The 16,540-nt window shown below is 35.3% G+C and overlaps 1 protein-coding gene across 2 annotated transcripts in view; it reads left to right on the forward strand.

Annotated features, from left to right (window-relative positions):
* Positions 1–3: 3 nt before the first annotated feature.
* ERGIC2 (ERGIC and golgi 2) overlaps positions 4–16,540 on the forward strand; it is a 40,210-nt gene continuing 23,673 nt past the window's right edge. Inside the window, exons 1-5 of one of the 2 annotated variants that reach the window (XM_025995032.2) lie at positions 4–149; positions 8,990–9,138; positions 11,127–11,235; positions 13,103–13,149; positions 14,399–14,469. In XM_025995032.2, coding sequence (XP_025850817.1) covers positions 9,033–9,138; positions 11,127–11,235; positions 13,103–13,149; positions 14,399–14,469 — 333 coding nt within the window. In that variant the 5' untranslated portion in view covers positions 4–149; positions 8,990–9,032. Of the gene's footprint in view, positions 150–177; positions 764–8,989; positions 9,139–11,126; positions 11,236–13,102; positions 13,150–14,398; positions 14,470–16,540 lie in introns of those variants that run through there. The other variant, XM_072765659.1, reaches the window with a different exon arrangement.

The raw sequence follows: 16,540 nt of genomic DNA on the forward strand, positions 1-16,540 counted from the left end.
CGCATATCGCGAGAACTCTACATTGTCTCCCAGCTGACGTTCGCGGCGCTGGTTGTCGCTTCGGTTCTCGCGATATTTTCGGGTAAACGGGAGCCCGGGCGACCCGGGCTTCTGTGAAACATGGCGGTCGGCTGATGCCGTAACACAAGGTAAAATACTGAAACCGCGCCGGGTGCTGTCCTCCCGATGGTTCCAGGGCTGTACAGGGCGTGAGTGTGGTGAAGGGGGCTGAGAATCTGTCACGGGACGTGCTCCCTGTCTTTATCATTCTCCTAGGGGAGAGGGCCGGGCCGGGCTGGGGAGCCGCTCCACCTCCCCCGGGGGCGTTACTGGCAGGACCCTGGGCAGCGCTGCGCCCGGGAGCGCCCCTCTTCGCGGTCCGGGGTCTCCGCCCTGTCTTGCAACTTGGAGGAGTTGAAGTGGTTCCTGAGAGCTGCTGGCCCTGACCCATCGCTGCTCCCGGTGTCCGGTGCCCCGGGGGCTCCCCTGGTGCCCGTGTTGTGAGACCACCTGGATCTTGTCCGCATCCTCCCGGGGGTTTGGCTCCCACCCCCCCCACCCCCCCCATTCAGGCAAACACCAAATTCTTGGCAGCAAGTTGCTCTCTTTAAGAAAGACCGAGGTCTTGGCCTCGCCTGGAAGAGTTTTCGCACGGCGCTTGGGGAAACGAGAGAGGGGCAGGGCTGGCGAGATGCTGTAGGAGAGACCGGTCTGCCTGTCACTACTTTTCGTAAACCCTCGAGGGTTCAGACACCTTCCGAAGGTAACTTGTCGCTTCGTGGTAGCTAATACCCTTGGGTATAGGTAATCGAGAGTTGATAGGGCATTGTTTGAGAAAACGTGTTTAAGGAACTTTTATATTTAGGATTTAGTACCCTGGAGACTTACTTAACGCAAACTTAACGAAATATCGGTTAAAATGTTGCGAGATTGGCTTTCGGAAACAGTTAAAGACACATTTAAAAACAAGATTTATTCATTTGTTTGAGGCTGCGTTTTAAGTGATTGCCCAGCCTGATACATTAAACTCTGATGGTATATTTCAATGTATCATTAAAAGAACGAGTGGGGCTTGTTCACTGAAGAGTTCAGGAGTGTGCTTGTTTTGTTTATCGATATCTTTGAATTGATGCAATTATCCGGTTCTCCTAGTGGAAACACATTAGAAAAAAAAAAAAAGTCATGGTTTTGGGGAAAGGGGGAGGAGAGGAGTTTTGTTTTTTGATGATAAACTTTAGTACACAACCGAGTTGCAATGGCTTGAGGGTATAGATTATAAAAAGGTATCAAGCTTGAAAGATCTCTCAGAAGAAATCAGGCTTAGTCCGGAAAATTAAAAAAAAAGTTATAAAAATATATAAATTTATTTTCTTTAGGGGTTAATGGTTTATTTATTTTTATTTTTTATTTTTAAAAATATTTTATTTATTTATTCATGAGAGTCACACAGAGAGAGAGAGACACAGGCAGAGGGAGAAGCAGGCTCCATGCACCGGGAGCCCGACGTGCGACTCGATCCCAGGACTCCAGGATCACGCCCTGGGCCAAAGGCAGGCGTCAAACCGCTGAGCCACCCGGGGATCCCCGGGGTTAATGGTTTGATTGGAAGAAATAGTGAAACTTACTATTTTTTTAAAAAAAAGATTTTATTTATTCGAGAGAGAGAGGCAGAGACAGGCAGAGGCAGAAGCCGGCTCCCTGCGGGGATCGATCCCGATGCGGGACTCGATCCCAGGACCCCAGGATCACGGCCTGAGCCAAAGGCGGATGCTCAACCACGGAGCCATCCAGGGGCCCCAGTGAAACTTACTTTTTTTTTTTTTTTAATTTTTTTTTTTTTTGTATTTATTTATGATAGTCACAGAGAGAGAGAGAGAGAGGCAGAGACACAGGCAGAGGGAGAAGCAGGCTCCATGCACCGAGAGCCCGACGCGGGACTCGATCCCGGGTCTCCAGGATCGCGCCCTGGGCCAAAGGCAGGCGCCAAACCGCTGCGCCACCCAGGGATCCCGTGAAACTTACTTTTAATGGTAGTTACGTTTAGGCAGTCTGCCAGCTAACACATCGTATTTAACTGTTTTTCAGGATATATTCTGATTCTGCCTTTTAGTGTCATGATGGGCTAATTAACCTCTTGGTGTCTTAGTTTCCTTATCTTCGAAATGGGAATAATGATAATAACATCTAATTCATAAGGTGGTAGATGATGATTGAGTTAACACATGCAAAAACACTTAGAACAATGCCTATCATACAGTTAGCATGCCTTAAATATTATCTCTTGTTATTTTAAAATTATTTCCTAACTTCTGTAGTTACAAGATGTTGCCTTGGTACTTAGTCAAATACAGGCTGAAGAAGACACTTTTAAAAATAATTTCTTTTTCATCTCAAAAGTGATTAAACACTCTTCCTTTATATGGTTAATATATCTTTAAACTCCATCTTCCAATGGCTTGCTTTCTTAAGCTGTTATCCTCTCAATTACTAAAAGGCACAAATTTCTCCTTTCTACTACTCCATACAATCTTATTATAGTCTAGGTCAGTTCTGCTCTAGGAGCCTTGTTAACCCATTCTCCTTGCATTTGGAGACATTCATTCTATTATAAATGCATTTCATGTGTCCCTGACCTTTTCCACTTCAATTTTGTACAATTCTATTGAATAGTTAGTACAGTCAAGCTGTTATTTGAGGAGGATTATATTTGTGCCGATAGGCACTTCCAAAATTTTGTTGCCGTCACTCCACAGCCTCTCAGCCTTTCTATCAATTCCTATCATCCTCAGTCTATTCATGATATTATTAACTAATGTCAGGTACTATCCCACTTTCCTTAAAGACTTTCAAATATCTTACAAATCTTGGCATTTCTTTTGAGAATGAGAAACGTTTACCAAATGATTTTTACCTTTGTTAGAAACTGTGAGGTAGCCATTATACCTCCCTCCCCCCCTTTAAAGTAAAATATAACAGAGGATTCTATAATGTTGACGATCTTTCCAAATTTGTCATATAGGTAGTAATTGACTAGATATTAACCTAGGTTTTTTTGGTTTTTTTTGTTTTTTTTTTATCACAAAACTCATATTTATACCATCTTACTCAGCTTCCAAGTATACCTTTAAAAAAAAATCACTTAGAAGGTTATAAACATTCATAACCATGAATTATGTTGGGGTAAACAGTTTTAAAAACAACACGAACTCTTGTAAAAAGTCTAAGATTTAAAGTGAAAAGAGTAAGTACTTTTGGGGGTATATCTAATATTTGTCAAGTGAACTAAGTTATCTTTCATCATAAAATTTTAAAGTATTCTAATGCAATATAATCAAGTAATTTCAAATTACGGATAAATTGTTTTGCTTTTTGTTTCTGAAGTTCATTGGTGGCCTGGATAATACCTGTTCTGTGTCCTTTCTCATTCTTATTAATGGCCTGTATGAGTTTCATAGGGTTGCTATAACAAATTACCGTAAACTGGATGACTTAAAAACATCAACATGTATTCTCTCACAGTTCTGGAGGCTTGCAGGCTGAAATCAAGGTGTTGGCAGAGCCATGTACCTCTAATGGCTCTAGGAAAGAATCCTTCCTTGTCTCTTGTAGCATCTGAGTAATCCCTGGCTCTCCTTGGTCTGTAGATACATACCTGTATCTCTACTTCTGTCTTCACATGGCATTTTCTCCTGGTTGTGTGTCTTCACATGGCCTTCTTATAAGAACATCAGTCACTGGACTGAGGGCTACCCTAATATCCAGTATGATCTCAACTTAACTAATTACATCTTCAAAGACCCAAGTATTTCCAAATAAGGCCCATTCACAGACACCAGGATTAAGACTTCATTGATCCTTTTAAGGGACACACTTCAGACCACAACATGATCATATATATTAATTAAATATTTCTTATATTGCCAAATATACATTAAAAATAGAAGTTAGTTCATAAAATGTGGATAGCAGGAGTAAAAATGTTTCCCCATTTTTGTTTGGAGAAGTAGTTAAACTTAAGCAGACTAAAAAGGTGCCACAAATTCTGTGTTTTAATTTGTCAAAGAGTCTGATAATCTCATTATATTTAAATGGATGCAGTGAGGAAATACGGGCTGTATGACATTATTTAGATTGAGTGTTGATAATGTGTATCTGTGTTCCAGCATGAAAGGTGGTTTCTTGTTTCTTGGGCTGTTTTTCAAAGCATTGTCTTAGTCTCAACTGTTATCAGTGACTTCCTGGACTTTTGTTTGTTTTGCTTCTTAATAATATACATGACAATTTTGGGGAGAAATTGAAGAAAACAGCTATATTTCTGGAGATTCAGAAAGTATGAAGGGCAGCACCAACCACTGGACAAAGGAATCAAATGCATTGGCTCCTAAATTTTTAGATTTTGTGGAAGTACACAAAATAAGCAGCAGGGGTGGGGTGGGTAGGTGGGCAGCGCTGGATTTGAGGACTGATGTAGAATTGCAGTTTTTATTTTTTATTTTTTAAAAAAGATTTTATTTATTTATTCATGAGAGACACAGGGAGAGAGTGGCAGAGACACAGGCAGAGGGAGAAGCAGGCTCCATGCAAGGAGACTGATGTGGGACTCGATCCTGGGTCTCCAGGATCATGCCCTGGGCCAAAGGCAGGCGCTAAACCGCTGAGCCACCCAGGGATCCCAGAATTGCAGTTTTTAATCCAAAAATCAAAACAAACAAAATCTGGTTATCTACTTTTATCATTTCATAAAAGAAAGGACACACATTTTGACACACATAAATAAAGGCAGGAAATAGTCTCAGATACAAGATAAGTTTCCTATATTGTTCTTGGTTTTTAAAGTAAGGTTCAGAAAAGAAAAGTTTATAGGAGAATGGCACTGACTTCTGGAAACTAGTGATCTAGGGTATTTCTTCTTTTTAAAAATTTGAGAGAGAAAGAGAGCACAAGTTGACCGGGGGGGGGGGGGGGGGGTGGAGGAGCAGAGGGAATGGGAGAGAAAGAATCTCAAGCAGACTCCTTGCTGAGCATAGAGCCCAGTGCGGGGCTCCATCTCACAAAGCTGAGATCATGACCTGAGCGGAAACCGACAGTTGGATGCTTAACCAACTGAGCCACCCAGGTGCTCAGATCTAGGATATTTCTAAATACATTTTTAAAAATGGCTGACCAAGCATATAAAGTGGGAATGGGAACAGTGGAACTGGATAACTGGGCGAGGTCCGAGAGATTGGAAACAAAGGGAAAATGAAGAAAAATTCTATCCTGGTTAGGAAATTAAAGACCTGGAAGGATAATTGGTTCTGCTCAGAGAGGAAAATTACTATTTTAGATTTTAGAGATGAAACAGTTTTAAAAGTTAAGAGGAGCCAAAACATGATCTTGTGTGTGGCTTTGCATAGATGGAAGTCACTGGCATAGAAAATCTGTTACACTTGCATGGTAAAAGTGTTATCATTGTGAATGAATGCCATAGGATGAGTGTCATAGGGTTGTGACTTGCAAAGCATTGTGATGGAATGGGAAAGAAGAGAAGCATATTGAATAATCCAGGTGCTAGAGTCATTAAGGAAATTTTAAATATATCCAGGTGTTAATAGAAGATGATCACAAGTACTGAAGTATCAGTGTACATGGTGATTTGGAGCATGGATTTGGGATTCAATCCAGGTTCTATCACTTGCTGTGTGGTCCTGCAAAAATTACTTGACTGTTCTGTGCCTCATTTTCCTTTTCTATAAATGAGAATAAAATAGTATCAGTTTCAGAGTCATAGAGGATTCAATGAATAAATATGTAAAGTGCTTTAGGAAATACTTAATACATAGTATGAAAGCTCTAATTCTGTGTAGTTTATGTGTTTATTATTATTAGAAGTAGACTTGGAATGGGAAGAGATGGTTGAGAAATCATAATAAAACATGTGCTGCTTTACCTGATGAGTCTCAAAAACGGAGTAAGGATTTGAAGGGAATTACCACCAGGAAAATGTCAAGTTTCTGAAGAGAGCAGGTAAAAGGATACTTTTAGAAATATTTAGAAGTTATTAGATAACTTGTTCATATCGAAAAAGTGGCTCTATAGAGTGACAAGTATTGGAGATGGATTGGATTTCTTGGGTGTTAAGTTAGTGCTGATCTAACAGGAATGGGTCAGGAGTGACAGTGTGGCAAAGTGCTCTATTCTAGAAGAGTAATTGTGAAAAATAAGAACGGAAGATGCTAGATAGAAGCTGGGAAGCAGCCAAGGGGAAGGAGTGCTGAATAAGCCATATGAATTGTTAGAAGGTTTGTAAAACTTACAATTTAAAAGAAAGCATTTATAAAGCTTATAAAAATAAAGTTTAGGAGTAAAATTCAGTTTTATTCATTTACTCAGCAATGCTATCTATACTTCTTATGTGTCAGCTACTGTTCTGAGTACTAGGACTACTAGAATGAAAAAAAAATTCTTCTCCTTGTGGATCTTATTTTTTTATATATTTAGTTACATAACTGTTTTAATTAGAACGTTGTGCTGTCATGGGTATTTCTGGAGAAATTTCCTTCCTTCCATCTTCCCTCCCTTCCTCCCTTCCATCCTTCTATTTTTCCCTTAGTATTTATTGAATGTCTCTGTGCCATGTGTTGGAGATATGCAGGTCAATTAGATAGATTCCTGCTCTAACATTATACTGGAGAAGTTAAAAAAGTGATTGATTCTGAATTCTCTTTGGAATGACCCAATGAAGATATCATAGAAAGAAAAAGACATATATGTCTGCAGAGAGATTTGTACTGGGAATAAAGATTTGAGAGGAAATAGCATGTAGATGAAAATTGTAGGAGTGGGAGATCACTGGGAGAAAATGTGGGGGTTGGGAGGGAGCACTTAGTGCACAATCTGAAAGGAAGAATCTGCACAGTAAGCAAAAGAAGGTCTTTGAGATAAATGAAAATCAGAAGTGTGGTATCACTTAAGCCAAGGTAAGATGCTATTTTAAGAAATCATAAGCTGGTTTTTTTTTTTTCAGAGACAGAATTAAACACTAAAAAACACTAAAAAGTGTCCATAGGATTTTGTACTAAAGAAGTTGTTAATGACCTAGCTTAGAGCAAATTTAGTTAAGAGGTGAGCATGTAGTGAGGATGTAGTCATAGTGTACAAATGGGGACTATTCTTTTTTTTTTTTTTTTTTTTAAAGTAAACTCTACCCCCAACATGGGCCTCAAACTCACCACCCTGAGATGGAGCCACAAGCTCTATTGACTGAGCCAGCCAAGTGTCTAAACAATTCATTCTTTTAAATTTGGCTTCTAGCTAAGCCTCCACGGATCTATAGTTGGAGTTGGACTTGATCTTAAATGTAAAACTTTGTTCTAAAGATAAGAGGTTTGAGCATATTTAATATTTAATTCCAATAAGAATGAGTAGAACTTGAAAGATTGAAGAAGGATCAGTCTTGGTGTACTTACCACTAAACAGGTACAGAAAAGAAATTTGATTACTCTGAGTTGAACGAACTTAGGCAGCACAGCCTATGCCTATAAACACTCAGAAGCTTAATTTACAAATGAGAATACTGGTTTTATAATTGTCATGGGGATCAGAAACTCAGCTGTCATGTCTGCATGTCTCATTTTTCCTTAAGAAAAACATACATATGAGAAGCAAAAGTTTAATCTGAAGGCCATGTTGTGCATATGGAATAGGAAGTAGAAGTTAGTTGGACATTTTTAATGGCAAATGAAATCAACATAATAAGGCACCCAGTTTCACTTTAGAGCAGTAGCCCCCTTATGGATTAATAGTACCCCTGGTTAGGGACTGGTCTCTTGGGTGTTCATGATCACTGCCAGTTTTTATTTCTCTGACTCTTTTTTGTTCACAAATGCCTTCTATGGCCTATTCTTTCCATATTAATCCTACCCATTTTTCAGAGAAGTCATTCGACTTTCTTCTAGAGACATTCTTTTTCTTTTAGTGATTTTTGCAACCATTTGATTTATTTTATTGGGTGTTGATTTTATTAATACCACTTTGATTTCTGGTAATGCTTTATAGTATCACCTATAGCATTATTTATATAAACCAGTCCTAGTCCAGTCCTTCTCAAAAATTTGAGAATTCAGTTATTTTTATGGTTTTGTAACCAATTTTAGATATAGTTGTCATACTGATTAAAAAAAAAAAAAGAATACCAAGCAATTTTTAAATAATGTTTTTATTGTAAAAATAGATAATTTGGAAAATCCAAAATTTTGTTTGACAGTTAAAATCCTCCCATTCTCTACTTCTGACATTTTTGCATATAGACTTTGAATCAGTTTTTTGTATATCTTTCCTTTTGTTTTCCATAAAACTGGACTTATGCAACCTTCTACTTTTTTACTAATTATTATGAGTATTTTCCCATGTCATTAAATGTTTTCTTTTGTAAGATTTTCAATGTTTACATACATTCAGAGCTTTTAATTCACCATAGTTCGTGTATTGCCTACCCAGCATTTGTTTCTACACTATTTAAAATTAACAATATGAGAATTATCCTCATACTGAGAGTTATCCTCATAAAGTTTTGGTGACAACCAGATTATTACCTTGGGATATATTCCTAAAAAGAGAATTTACATAGAAGAGGAGTGGTGAATATTTATATTCTTGCAAGAGATTAGCATACCTCTTTTATTTATTTCATTGTCATCTATTAGTGGGAATGTGTTATTTTCATATTTGCTAATTTAATAGAAGAAAAATTATTTGTGTGTTTAAATATTATAAGTGTGAATTGCTTTTTACTTTTTTGCTATTTTATATGTTTTTTTGTATAAATTGCCTTTGTGTTTTTTGTCAGGGTGGGATGGAGAAAGGAGAAGTGCAGATAAGCATTACACTTTTTCCTCAAGAAGGAATGAAAGTATTAAGTTGTTCCAATAACATTTGCCAGTTATCTAAAATTAAAAGATATCTTTGTATTGTTTTTAGAGTATTCATTTATTCATAATTTATTCCTTAGCATGCCTATATGAAAGAAAAAGAAAAAGAAGGTTTTCCTGAAGATGAGGCGACTGAATCGGAAAAAAACCTTAAGTTTGGTGAAAGAGTTGGATGCCTTTCCAAAGGTTCCTGACAGCTATGTAGAGACTTCAGCCAGTGGGGGTACAGGTGAGTATCAGCTCCAGTTCAAATTCCTTCACTGAGTGCAGCTTCTCAGGGAGCCAGTCAACAACATGAAGAAATGTAGCCATGAAGAACTCATCAATGAATTGAATAATAACTTTGTGACTGGTCTGTCCTCATGTCACACTATTTGCCTTAATTTTATTTTCATATATATTCTCTTTGGCATCTAACCCAGTGCAGTCTATGCATTTAGCAGTGTTTATTAAAACATTACTGAACAAGTTAATCCAATTTTACTGCTTTGGTGCTTTTGAGTTATGTATAATTATAAATAGAATTGAACTTGGAAGAAGCTATTTCATGACTTTGGTCCTATTTTGGTTAAGAATAAATCAATTTAGACATTCTAATAGAAATTCTTAAATTTCACATTACTGGAGAGAGACAGCATTGAGGTAATAGTTAAGAGTTCAGACTCTGGAACCAGACTCTGAATTTAAATCCGACCTCTAACCATTCCTAACCACTTAAGGAAGTTACTTAGTCCACCTATGCTTTAGTTTCTTCTTCCATGAAATGGGTATAATATCAATATCTGGTGAGGTTATTTTAGTGATTAAGTAGATTAATATTTTAAAAATGCTTAATGCAGTACCTGGTACAAATAAAAGTTTTCATTAAATAAAATATGAAATATATAAGAAAAGTATGTGCCTATAATAGTATTTACTGTATTTCTTTCCCCATGAAGAGCTAATAGAATATTTCACATAAGATTGACATTTCATTTGGTAAAATGTGTAAAGTTGCTTACTATTTCTGATCTGTGATTTTTGGCAATGAAAATAGTGCAAGTTCTTGTTGCACAATCCACTTTAAGTGTATTTTGTCATAGTATAAGATAGTTCTTTTTGTCAGATCTTCTATTTGCTTTCATAAATGAGGTGATGTATTTGGGAGATTCCAAAGTATATGAGGGTTTTATTAGAGATTTGGAGATGTTATTTGAGTTTCTGGCACAAAGATTGTCATGGCTTCTCAGGAGCTAAGAATTAGTCTAGTTTTGTTTTTTATAGATTGGGCTACAGGTATGGATGTATTTTTAATTATGAGGGGACTGCTTTCAAATTTGTTGTTTAAGATATATGCTTCCATCATTTATCATCTATGGCATTGCTGTAGAGAAGAAAGGAAAAACTTTGTGTCTTGTAAAATTTGACAAATCTGCTTAATGAAAGATACCCTTAATTTCTTTTTTTTTAAAGATTTTATTTATTCATGAGAGACACAGAGAGAGAGAGAGGCAGAGACACAGGCAGAGGAAGAAGCAGGCTCCATGCAGGGAGGCCAACATGGGACTCAATCTCGGGTCCCCAGGATTAGGCCCTGGGCTTAAAGCGGTGCTAAAAATGCTGACCCACATGGGCTGCCCAAGATACCCTTAATATTGATGAGATAAAATGCTTCTCAGTAGTAGAAATGTTTGTGTTCAAATAAGTCAGTCGAAGAAGGACAAACATTATATGGTCTCATTCATTTGGGGAATATAAAAAATAGTGAAAGGGAATAAAGGGGAAAGGAGAAAAAATGAGTGGGAAATACCAGAAAGGGAGACAGAATATGAGAGACTCCTAACTCTGGGAAATGAACTAGAGGTGGTGGAAGGGGAGGTGGGTGGGGGGTGGGGTTGAATGGGTGATGGGCACTGAGGGGGGCACCTGATGGGATGAGCACTGGGTGTTATTCTATATGTTGGCAAATTGAACACCAATAAAAAATAAATTTATAAAAAAAAAAGAAAAATGTTTGTGTTCATGTTTGTGCTCATTAAATCTTCATTTTTGAGCTGCTTTAAAAAGAAGTCTATAATGAACATTTTAAGGAAAACCTTTTATAGTAGTATCCATTCACATGGCAATCATAAAAGGGCTTTCTTTGCTAATTTTAATCTCACTTAAAATAGTTTCCTGTTGTTTACTTTTTAAGAATTGTTTTAATTCTGTTTTTTATTTGTTTGTTTGATTTCTCAGTTTCTCTAATAGCATTTACCACTATGGCTTTATTAACCATAATGGAATTTTCAGTATATCAAGATACATGGATGAAGTACGAATATGAAGTAGATAAGGATTTTTCTAGGTAACTTCATTTTTCTTCTTGAAATACCTTTAGATTCAAATTGTTTTAAGGTTAGCATATATTTTTAAAATTCTTTTCTAACCTTTTATACTTGGTTTATTTTAGTTCTGAAGAAATAGTCCTGAAAATTCTCCTTAATTGCATGCTTTAGGTGAAACATTTTAGAATCATTTCAGTACTGGCTAAATTCTAAAAGAGAGATCTTCTTGATTTAGTATGTACTGTATATGATGGTTAGGAGAACATAATATATATATTTTTTGTAGATGCTGAAATGTTAGAAATCATTTAAAGTTTTGAAACTGTTTTCTCTTTAGATTTTGAAATATCTTACTTGCGTGTGCTGGAAAACAGTTTAAAGCTACATTGTATATGCTTATAACTAGATTTTTAGAAATTATATCTAAACAGAATTTTACTGTAAATAATATCACTTTTAACTCTTTGAAAAGATATGTTTTATTTATTTGTATTTTGATTTTTTAATGATTGGAAGTAACAGTTTTATAATGTTAAGATTGCACTAGATGGAGAGGAGTGTCCTTTACTTCTCAATTCCGATTCCAGTTCTGCCATTTACTAGCTGTGTGACTTTAGGGAAGTTACCAAATCTGTATTTGGATGTGCTTCAGTCTCCTTTTTCATAAAATGGGGATAATAGGTATAGTACATGCTTCCTGGAATTAATGAGAATTAAGTAAATCAATATTTGTAAATTGCCATGTAACCATGGGCAAATCAGACAACTGACTTCTTTTCTTTTGGGTCTCAGTATCTTCATCTGTAATATGAACGTTATTCTGGATACCATTAGTTTTCAAAGAATTTGTTGTTTTTATTATTTTGTTATTTTTAGCACCAATGAATCACTTTTTTGCTTTTTTTCCAAATGAAGTATTATGTAGGTTACTCCATAAGCATAATGGGGATGCCCAGAAGCCTGACTACTTTGCCTCATTCTCTGGTTCCTACAGCATCTTCTAAGCCTAAACTCCACAGTTATTTGGAACACAGTTTGAGTTCTAGACAATTTTAAGAGGATATGAAGCTCTGAAAATCTGTAGTTCCTATTGAAACCAGAGAAAAACTATTAGAGTGAAAAAGTTTTGATTGGAAGCATAGGACAGGACTGATACTGATTGTACTCATTCTGTTATTCATGGTGCTTAATTATTTCTGATATTTTAAAATTAATTTGATTTGAACTGATCCTTTGAAAATAAAGCATTTGAAAAGGCTACACAAAACTGTAATCATCAAAGGTTTTTTTTTCCTGGCAGTTTGGTGCATTTATTCTAGGCCACTCAGACTTAGTTTACATTATGCCATTTTAGTGGTTATGGGATCTACAGCCAGGCATTTACTCTGCTCTGAAAACAACTGGCTTATCTGCAAAACTGGGAAGTTATCTACTTTATAGGTCCATGGTAAAGGATAAAAAAGATAATAATTGTAGGGCATCAGGCGTAATGTCCAAAATATTTATTTGATAAATGGAAGAGAAATACTTGTCATTTCTCACTATTTATTTTGAAAATTTTACATTCTTAAAAAAATATTCTATATAGGGTTTATATAAAGAGATAGACTTCTCTGAGTTGCTTGGAGTAATTGTTGAGTTACCACTATTAAATTAAAGGATACTGTGCTAAAAACCTGTGAAATCAGAAAGGCTTTTAGAGTAATTGCAAAATATAGAATTTTTATTTTTAAAGTGCCTTTGTTTTGACCATAAGAAAATGCTATCCAAGTTCTAATCAGTGTATCTTACTCTGTTTGAAATCCAAATTTTCATGGATCAGTTGATTTATATTTCTCATGTTTTGATTACTTGGTAGGTACTAATATTTCCTTTTTTGTCTTTTAGCAAATTGAGAATCAATATAGATATTACTGTTGCTATGAAGTGTCAATGTAAGTGCACCTTTAACTTATTAAGTCCATGTATCATTTATGGTTTAAATAATTGTTAGTAAAACGTAAAACCAATGGTAGTGTTTTAACTTTATTTATTCCTTTATGATATCTTAAAATGCTATGGTAATGTTATTTAATAATGCAAGTTGTTTTGCTCCCCAGCTGATATTCTTTACATTTCTTTTCCATGAGAAGGAGAGATTTAAGTTTCACATTAATATAATTAAAAGAAAATTGAAAGTTTTTGTAAGTCAGAGTTGTTATGTATATCCTTTTTTTTCTTGTTTAGAGTTACCAGTTTTATACCCATACTCCACAAAATATCCTGTTTCACTCTTTTGGTTTATCACCCTTTACTGTACTCTGCATATTAAAATGTGGATCCAAATCTTTTAACCAGATAATGTGTTACCCTTTTCTATTTTCTTCTCTGGCTTCACTTGATTATACTGGTAAAAGTGGGAAAATATTATTATGTTAAGTAGATAATGTTTGAATCAGTATTGCTCTCAAAAGTGAGGATGTTTTTGCATGAAAGATATCTTTTAAATTACTGCTTGGGATGTAGAGACTACAAGTTCAGTAGCCGAGACAACATTTTTTAAAGTGTGAAATAGTTTAATTAAGGAGATTAATTTCTGGGAGATTTCATCTCAGAAAAATTTTAAATTTCTTTCTCTTTTCATTTATTTTTCCTTATGGTAGTGGTTTTAAGAGTAAAGAAACACTTTATATCTAAACTATGAGTTTGTTACTACTGAATATATCATACTTTTGCCTTATTTTAGATAATCGAATACCATTAAAATTTTGCCTTCTCAAAATAAACTTTTCCTATTTGTTGATTTTTTTTTAAACAGTCATCAGTAACTTTCTCTTAAAATTTCTTTTAATTTCTAGAAATAATTTTAATAATTAATATTTCATTTGGCAGCCATTTAATTTAGTAGTTGTGATTAGGTTCTTAACAATTTTTTGCAAAGCTCTGCAGTTCAGTGAAGTTTTATTCTTTTTACTATGAGATTGAGTCATCTTCTTTACTGAATAAGAACTAGAAAAAGTATTATTGATTTTTTGAATAGTTTCTACCAAAACTGTATAATTCTACTATTTTAACTTTTGAACAAATGGAATGGGAAAATGATTTCATGTATTTGATTTTTCTGTTAGACATTTAGATTTGTTAGTTAATTAAGATCTAGTTTAGCTCTGAACATGGAATGTAAACTTCTAATTTTTTTTGCAGATGTTGGAGCAGATGTATTGGATTTAGCAGAAACAATGGTTGCATCTGCAGATGGTCTAGTTTATGAACCAGTAAGTTTAATGGACTTTTTTTTTTAATAATATGCTATGAGGTATTGTTTTCTTGAAGACAGTTTTGATATATACTTTTAGTTTTGTCTGAGCTAGCTTTTAAAATATATAAATATATTTTAATTTAAAAGTAACCTGTATTCTTTGTGGAGGTTTCTAATACCAAAGCCTTGAGATAACCATTGTTAGCATTTTGGATAAGCCTCTAAAATCTGTTTTACAATCTTATTCGTGTATTATATTTTTTTGTTAATGCTTCCTAATAGTTTCTGTTTTTCTTTTCTTATATTTGCTGTAATGATGAAGTTTTTCTTCTTTTCCTCCAATGATTTGGAAATTCTATATCCTATTTGTATTCTACTTTTAGCAAATTTAAGTCTTTAAAAATGTTTGAGCTGTATTCCTTTTAACAATTCTTACCGTATGATGGTGAATTTTATGGAGTGGTTCTCAGTATCTCAATTGATAATTCTTATTTTAGATGCATATTTCAAACTTCACCTGAGTTCTGGGAGATTACCCTGATCTAGCAGGATCAATCTTCTTTTCAGTGCCTTCATTACATTTTAAAATACAATGGTTGTATTTTTTATATATATGTCACAGATCATATATCTATATATCATATATCCTTAACGTATCTCAGATCATTCAATTTTTTTATGTCTTCATGATGCCAAATTTCATTGAGAAATAATTAGAAAAACTTAACATTTTTCTCCTTATTTCTAGGAATAGTATCATAGAGGAAAATTAGCCCTCATACCTGAGATGGACCACTTTTTTCAAGTTAATGAATCTATTCATGTGTTTATTTATTTATTGTTCATCTTTAGGATGAGGATATAAGTGGCCTATTAAGCCATTGAGAGTTGACATAGAATGTTGAGTTATGTCAATTTTTATGTGACCCTCCTTCTCCCACACACACACGTTTTTTCAGACCTAGATGAAAGGAGGAAAGGGTAATAGTTAAGATATACTGTGGTTTTTTTAAAGTCATATTAGCTTCATATGCTTTTGAAAAAGAAGGAAGGAGTCCGTATTGGGTCCACGATGGCAGAGTGGTTCACCAGGGCACTCCAAATTTCCTTATGTTTGCTTTGACAGGCTTAATTTTGCTAGGGTAACTCCTCCTTTCTTTAGCTTGTGTGACTGTCCTCATTAGCAGCCAACCGTGGCTGTATTCTTGCTTAATTTAGAACACTGTCCAGGCCACAGATAAGCTAGGAATAACACTGCTGTGGGATGTCCTCACTGTGTGGTCTCTGGCACTTGACTGAACTCCTTGAAAATGCTCCTAGGATGGAGATTGTCTCTTTCTCAGGTGTCTTACCATTTTATTACATGTTCCTCTCTTTCTCTGAGTGAGGGACTTTTCTTGTTTCCTACATAGACTTCTCTGTGCCATGAAATGAGTTATGGTATGGGTTGAGCTCTTTTCTCAGTTTTGTCTCCCTTATACGCAGTCTTACATAAATTCTTGAAAATTTCCAGTATGTGGATGCTAATTTAAAATGACAATATAGAGTGTTTTCTATATTTTCTGTTTCTTTGAACACTGTGAAAATTTGATTATGAGGAGACTTAATCATCTTAAACTTATCCTCTAAAATTTACTTAATGCTTTTTCTTTAGCATTCTCTCCATATTCTGAGTGTCTCCCATTCCTACTCTTTTTTTCTTCACATTTGTTAAGTCCTTGGTTTTGTTTATATATATTTTTCTGGAGAGCTTGTCTTTCTAGCTAGCTTTTAAGCTCCTGAGAAGCATTAAATTTATTCTTCTGTGTTTCACAAGATGTGAAGTATAGTGCCCTGTTAGATATTAGGCACTAAAGGAACATGCTAGATTTATGTAAATGTAACAAGATTGCTGATTATTCTACTGTAAACAATTTCTGCCATCTCTTCCAGTCATTTGTGGAATAGGAACACTTTATTTAAATTTAACTGTCATATAATTAAAAGTCATGTCTTGACCAAACAGGAACTTAAAAATAGCCAGTTGTTGGGATCCCTGGATCCCGTGGGAAGCCTGCTTTGCCCTCCACCTATGTCTCTGCCTCTCT

This window comes from Vulpes vulpes, chromosome 8 (assembly GCF_048418805.1).
Source record: "Vulpes vulpes isolate BD-2025 chromosome 8, VulVul3, whole genome shotgun sequence".
Taxonomy (NCBI): domain Eukaryota; kingdom Metazoa; phylum Chordata; class Mammalia; order Carnivora; family Canidae; genus Vulpes; species Vulpes vulpes.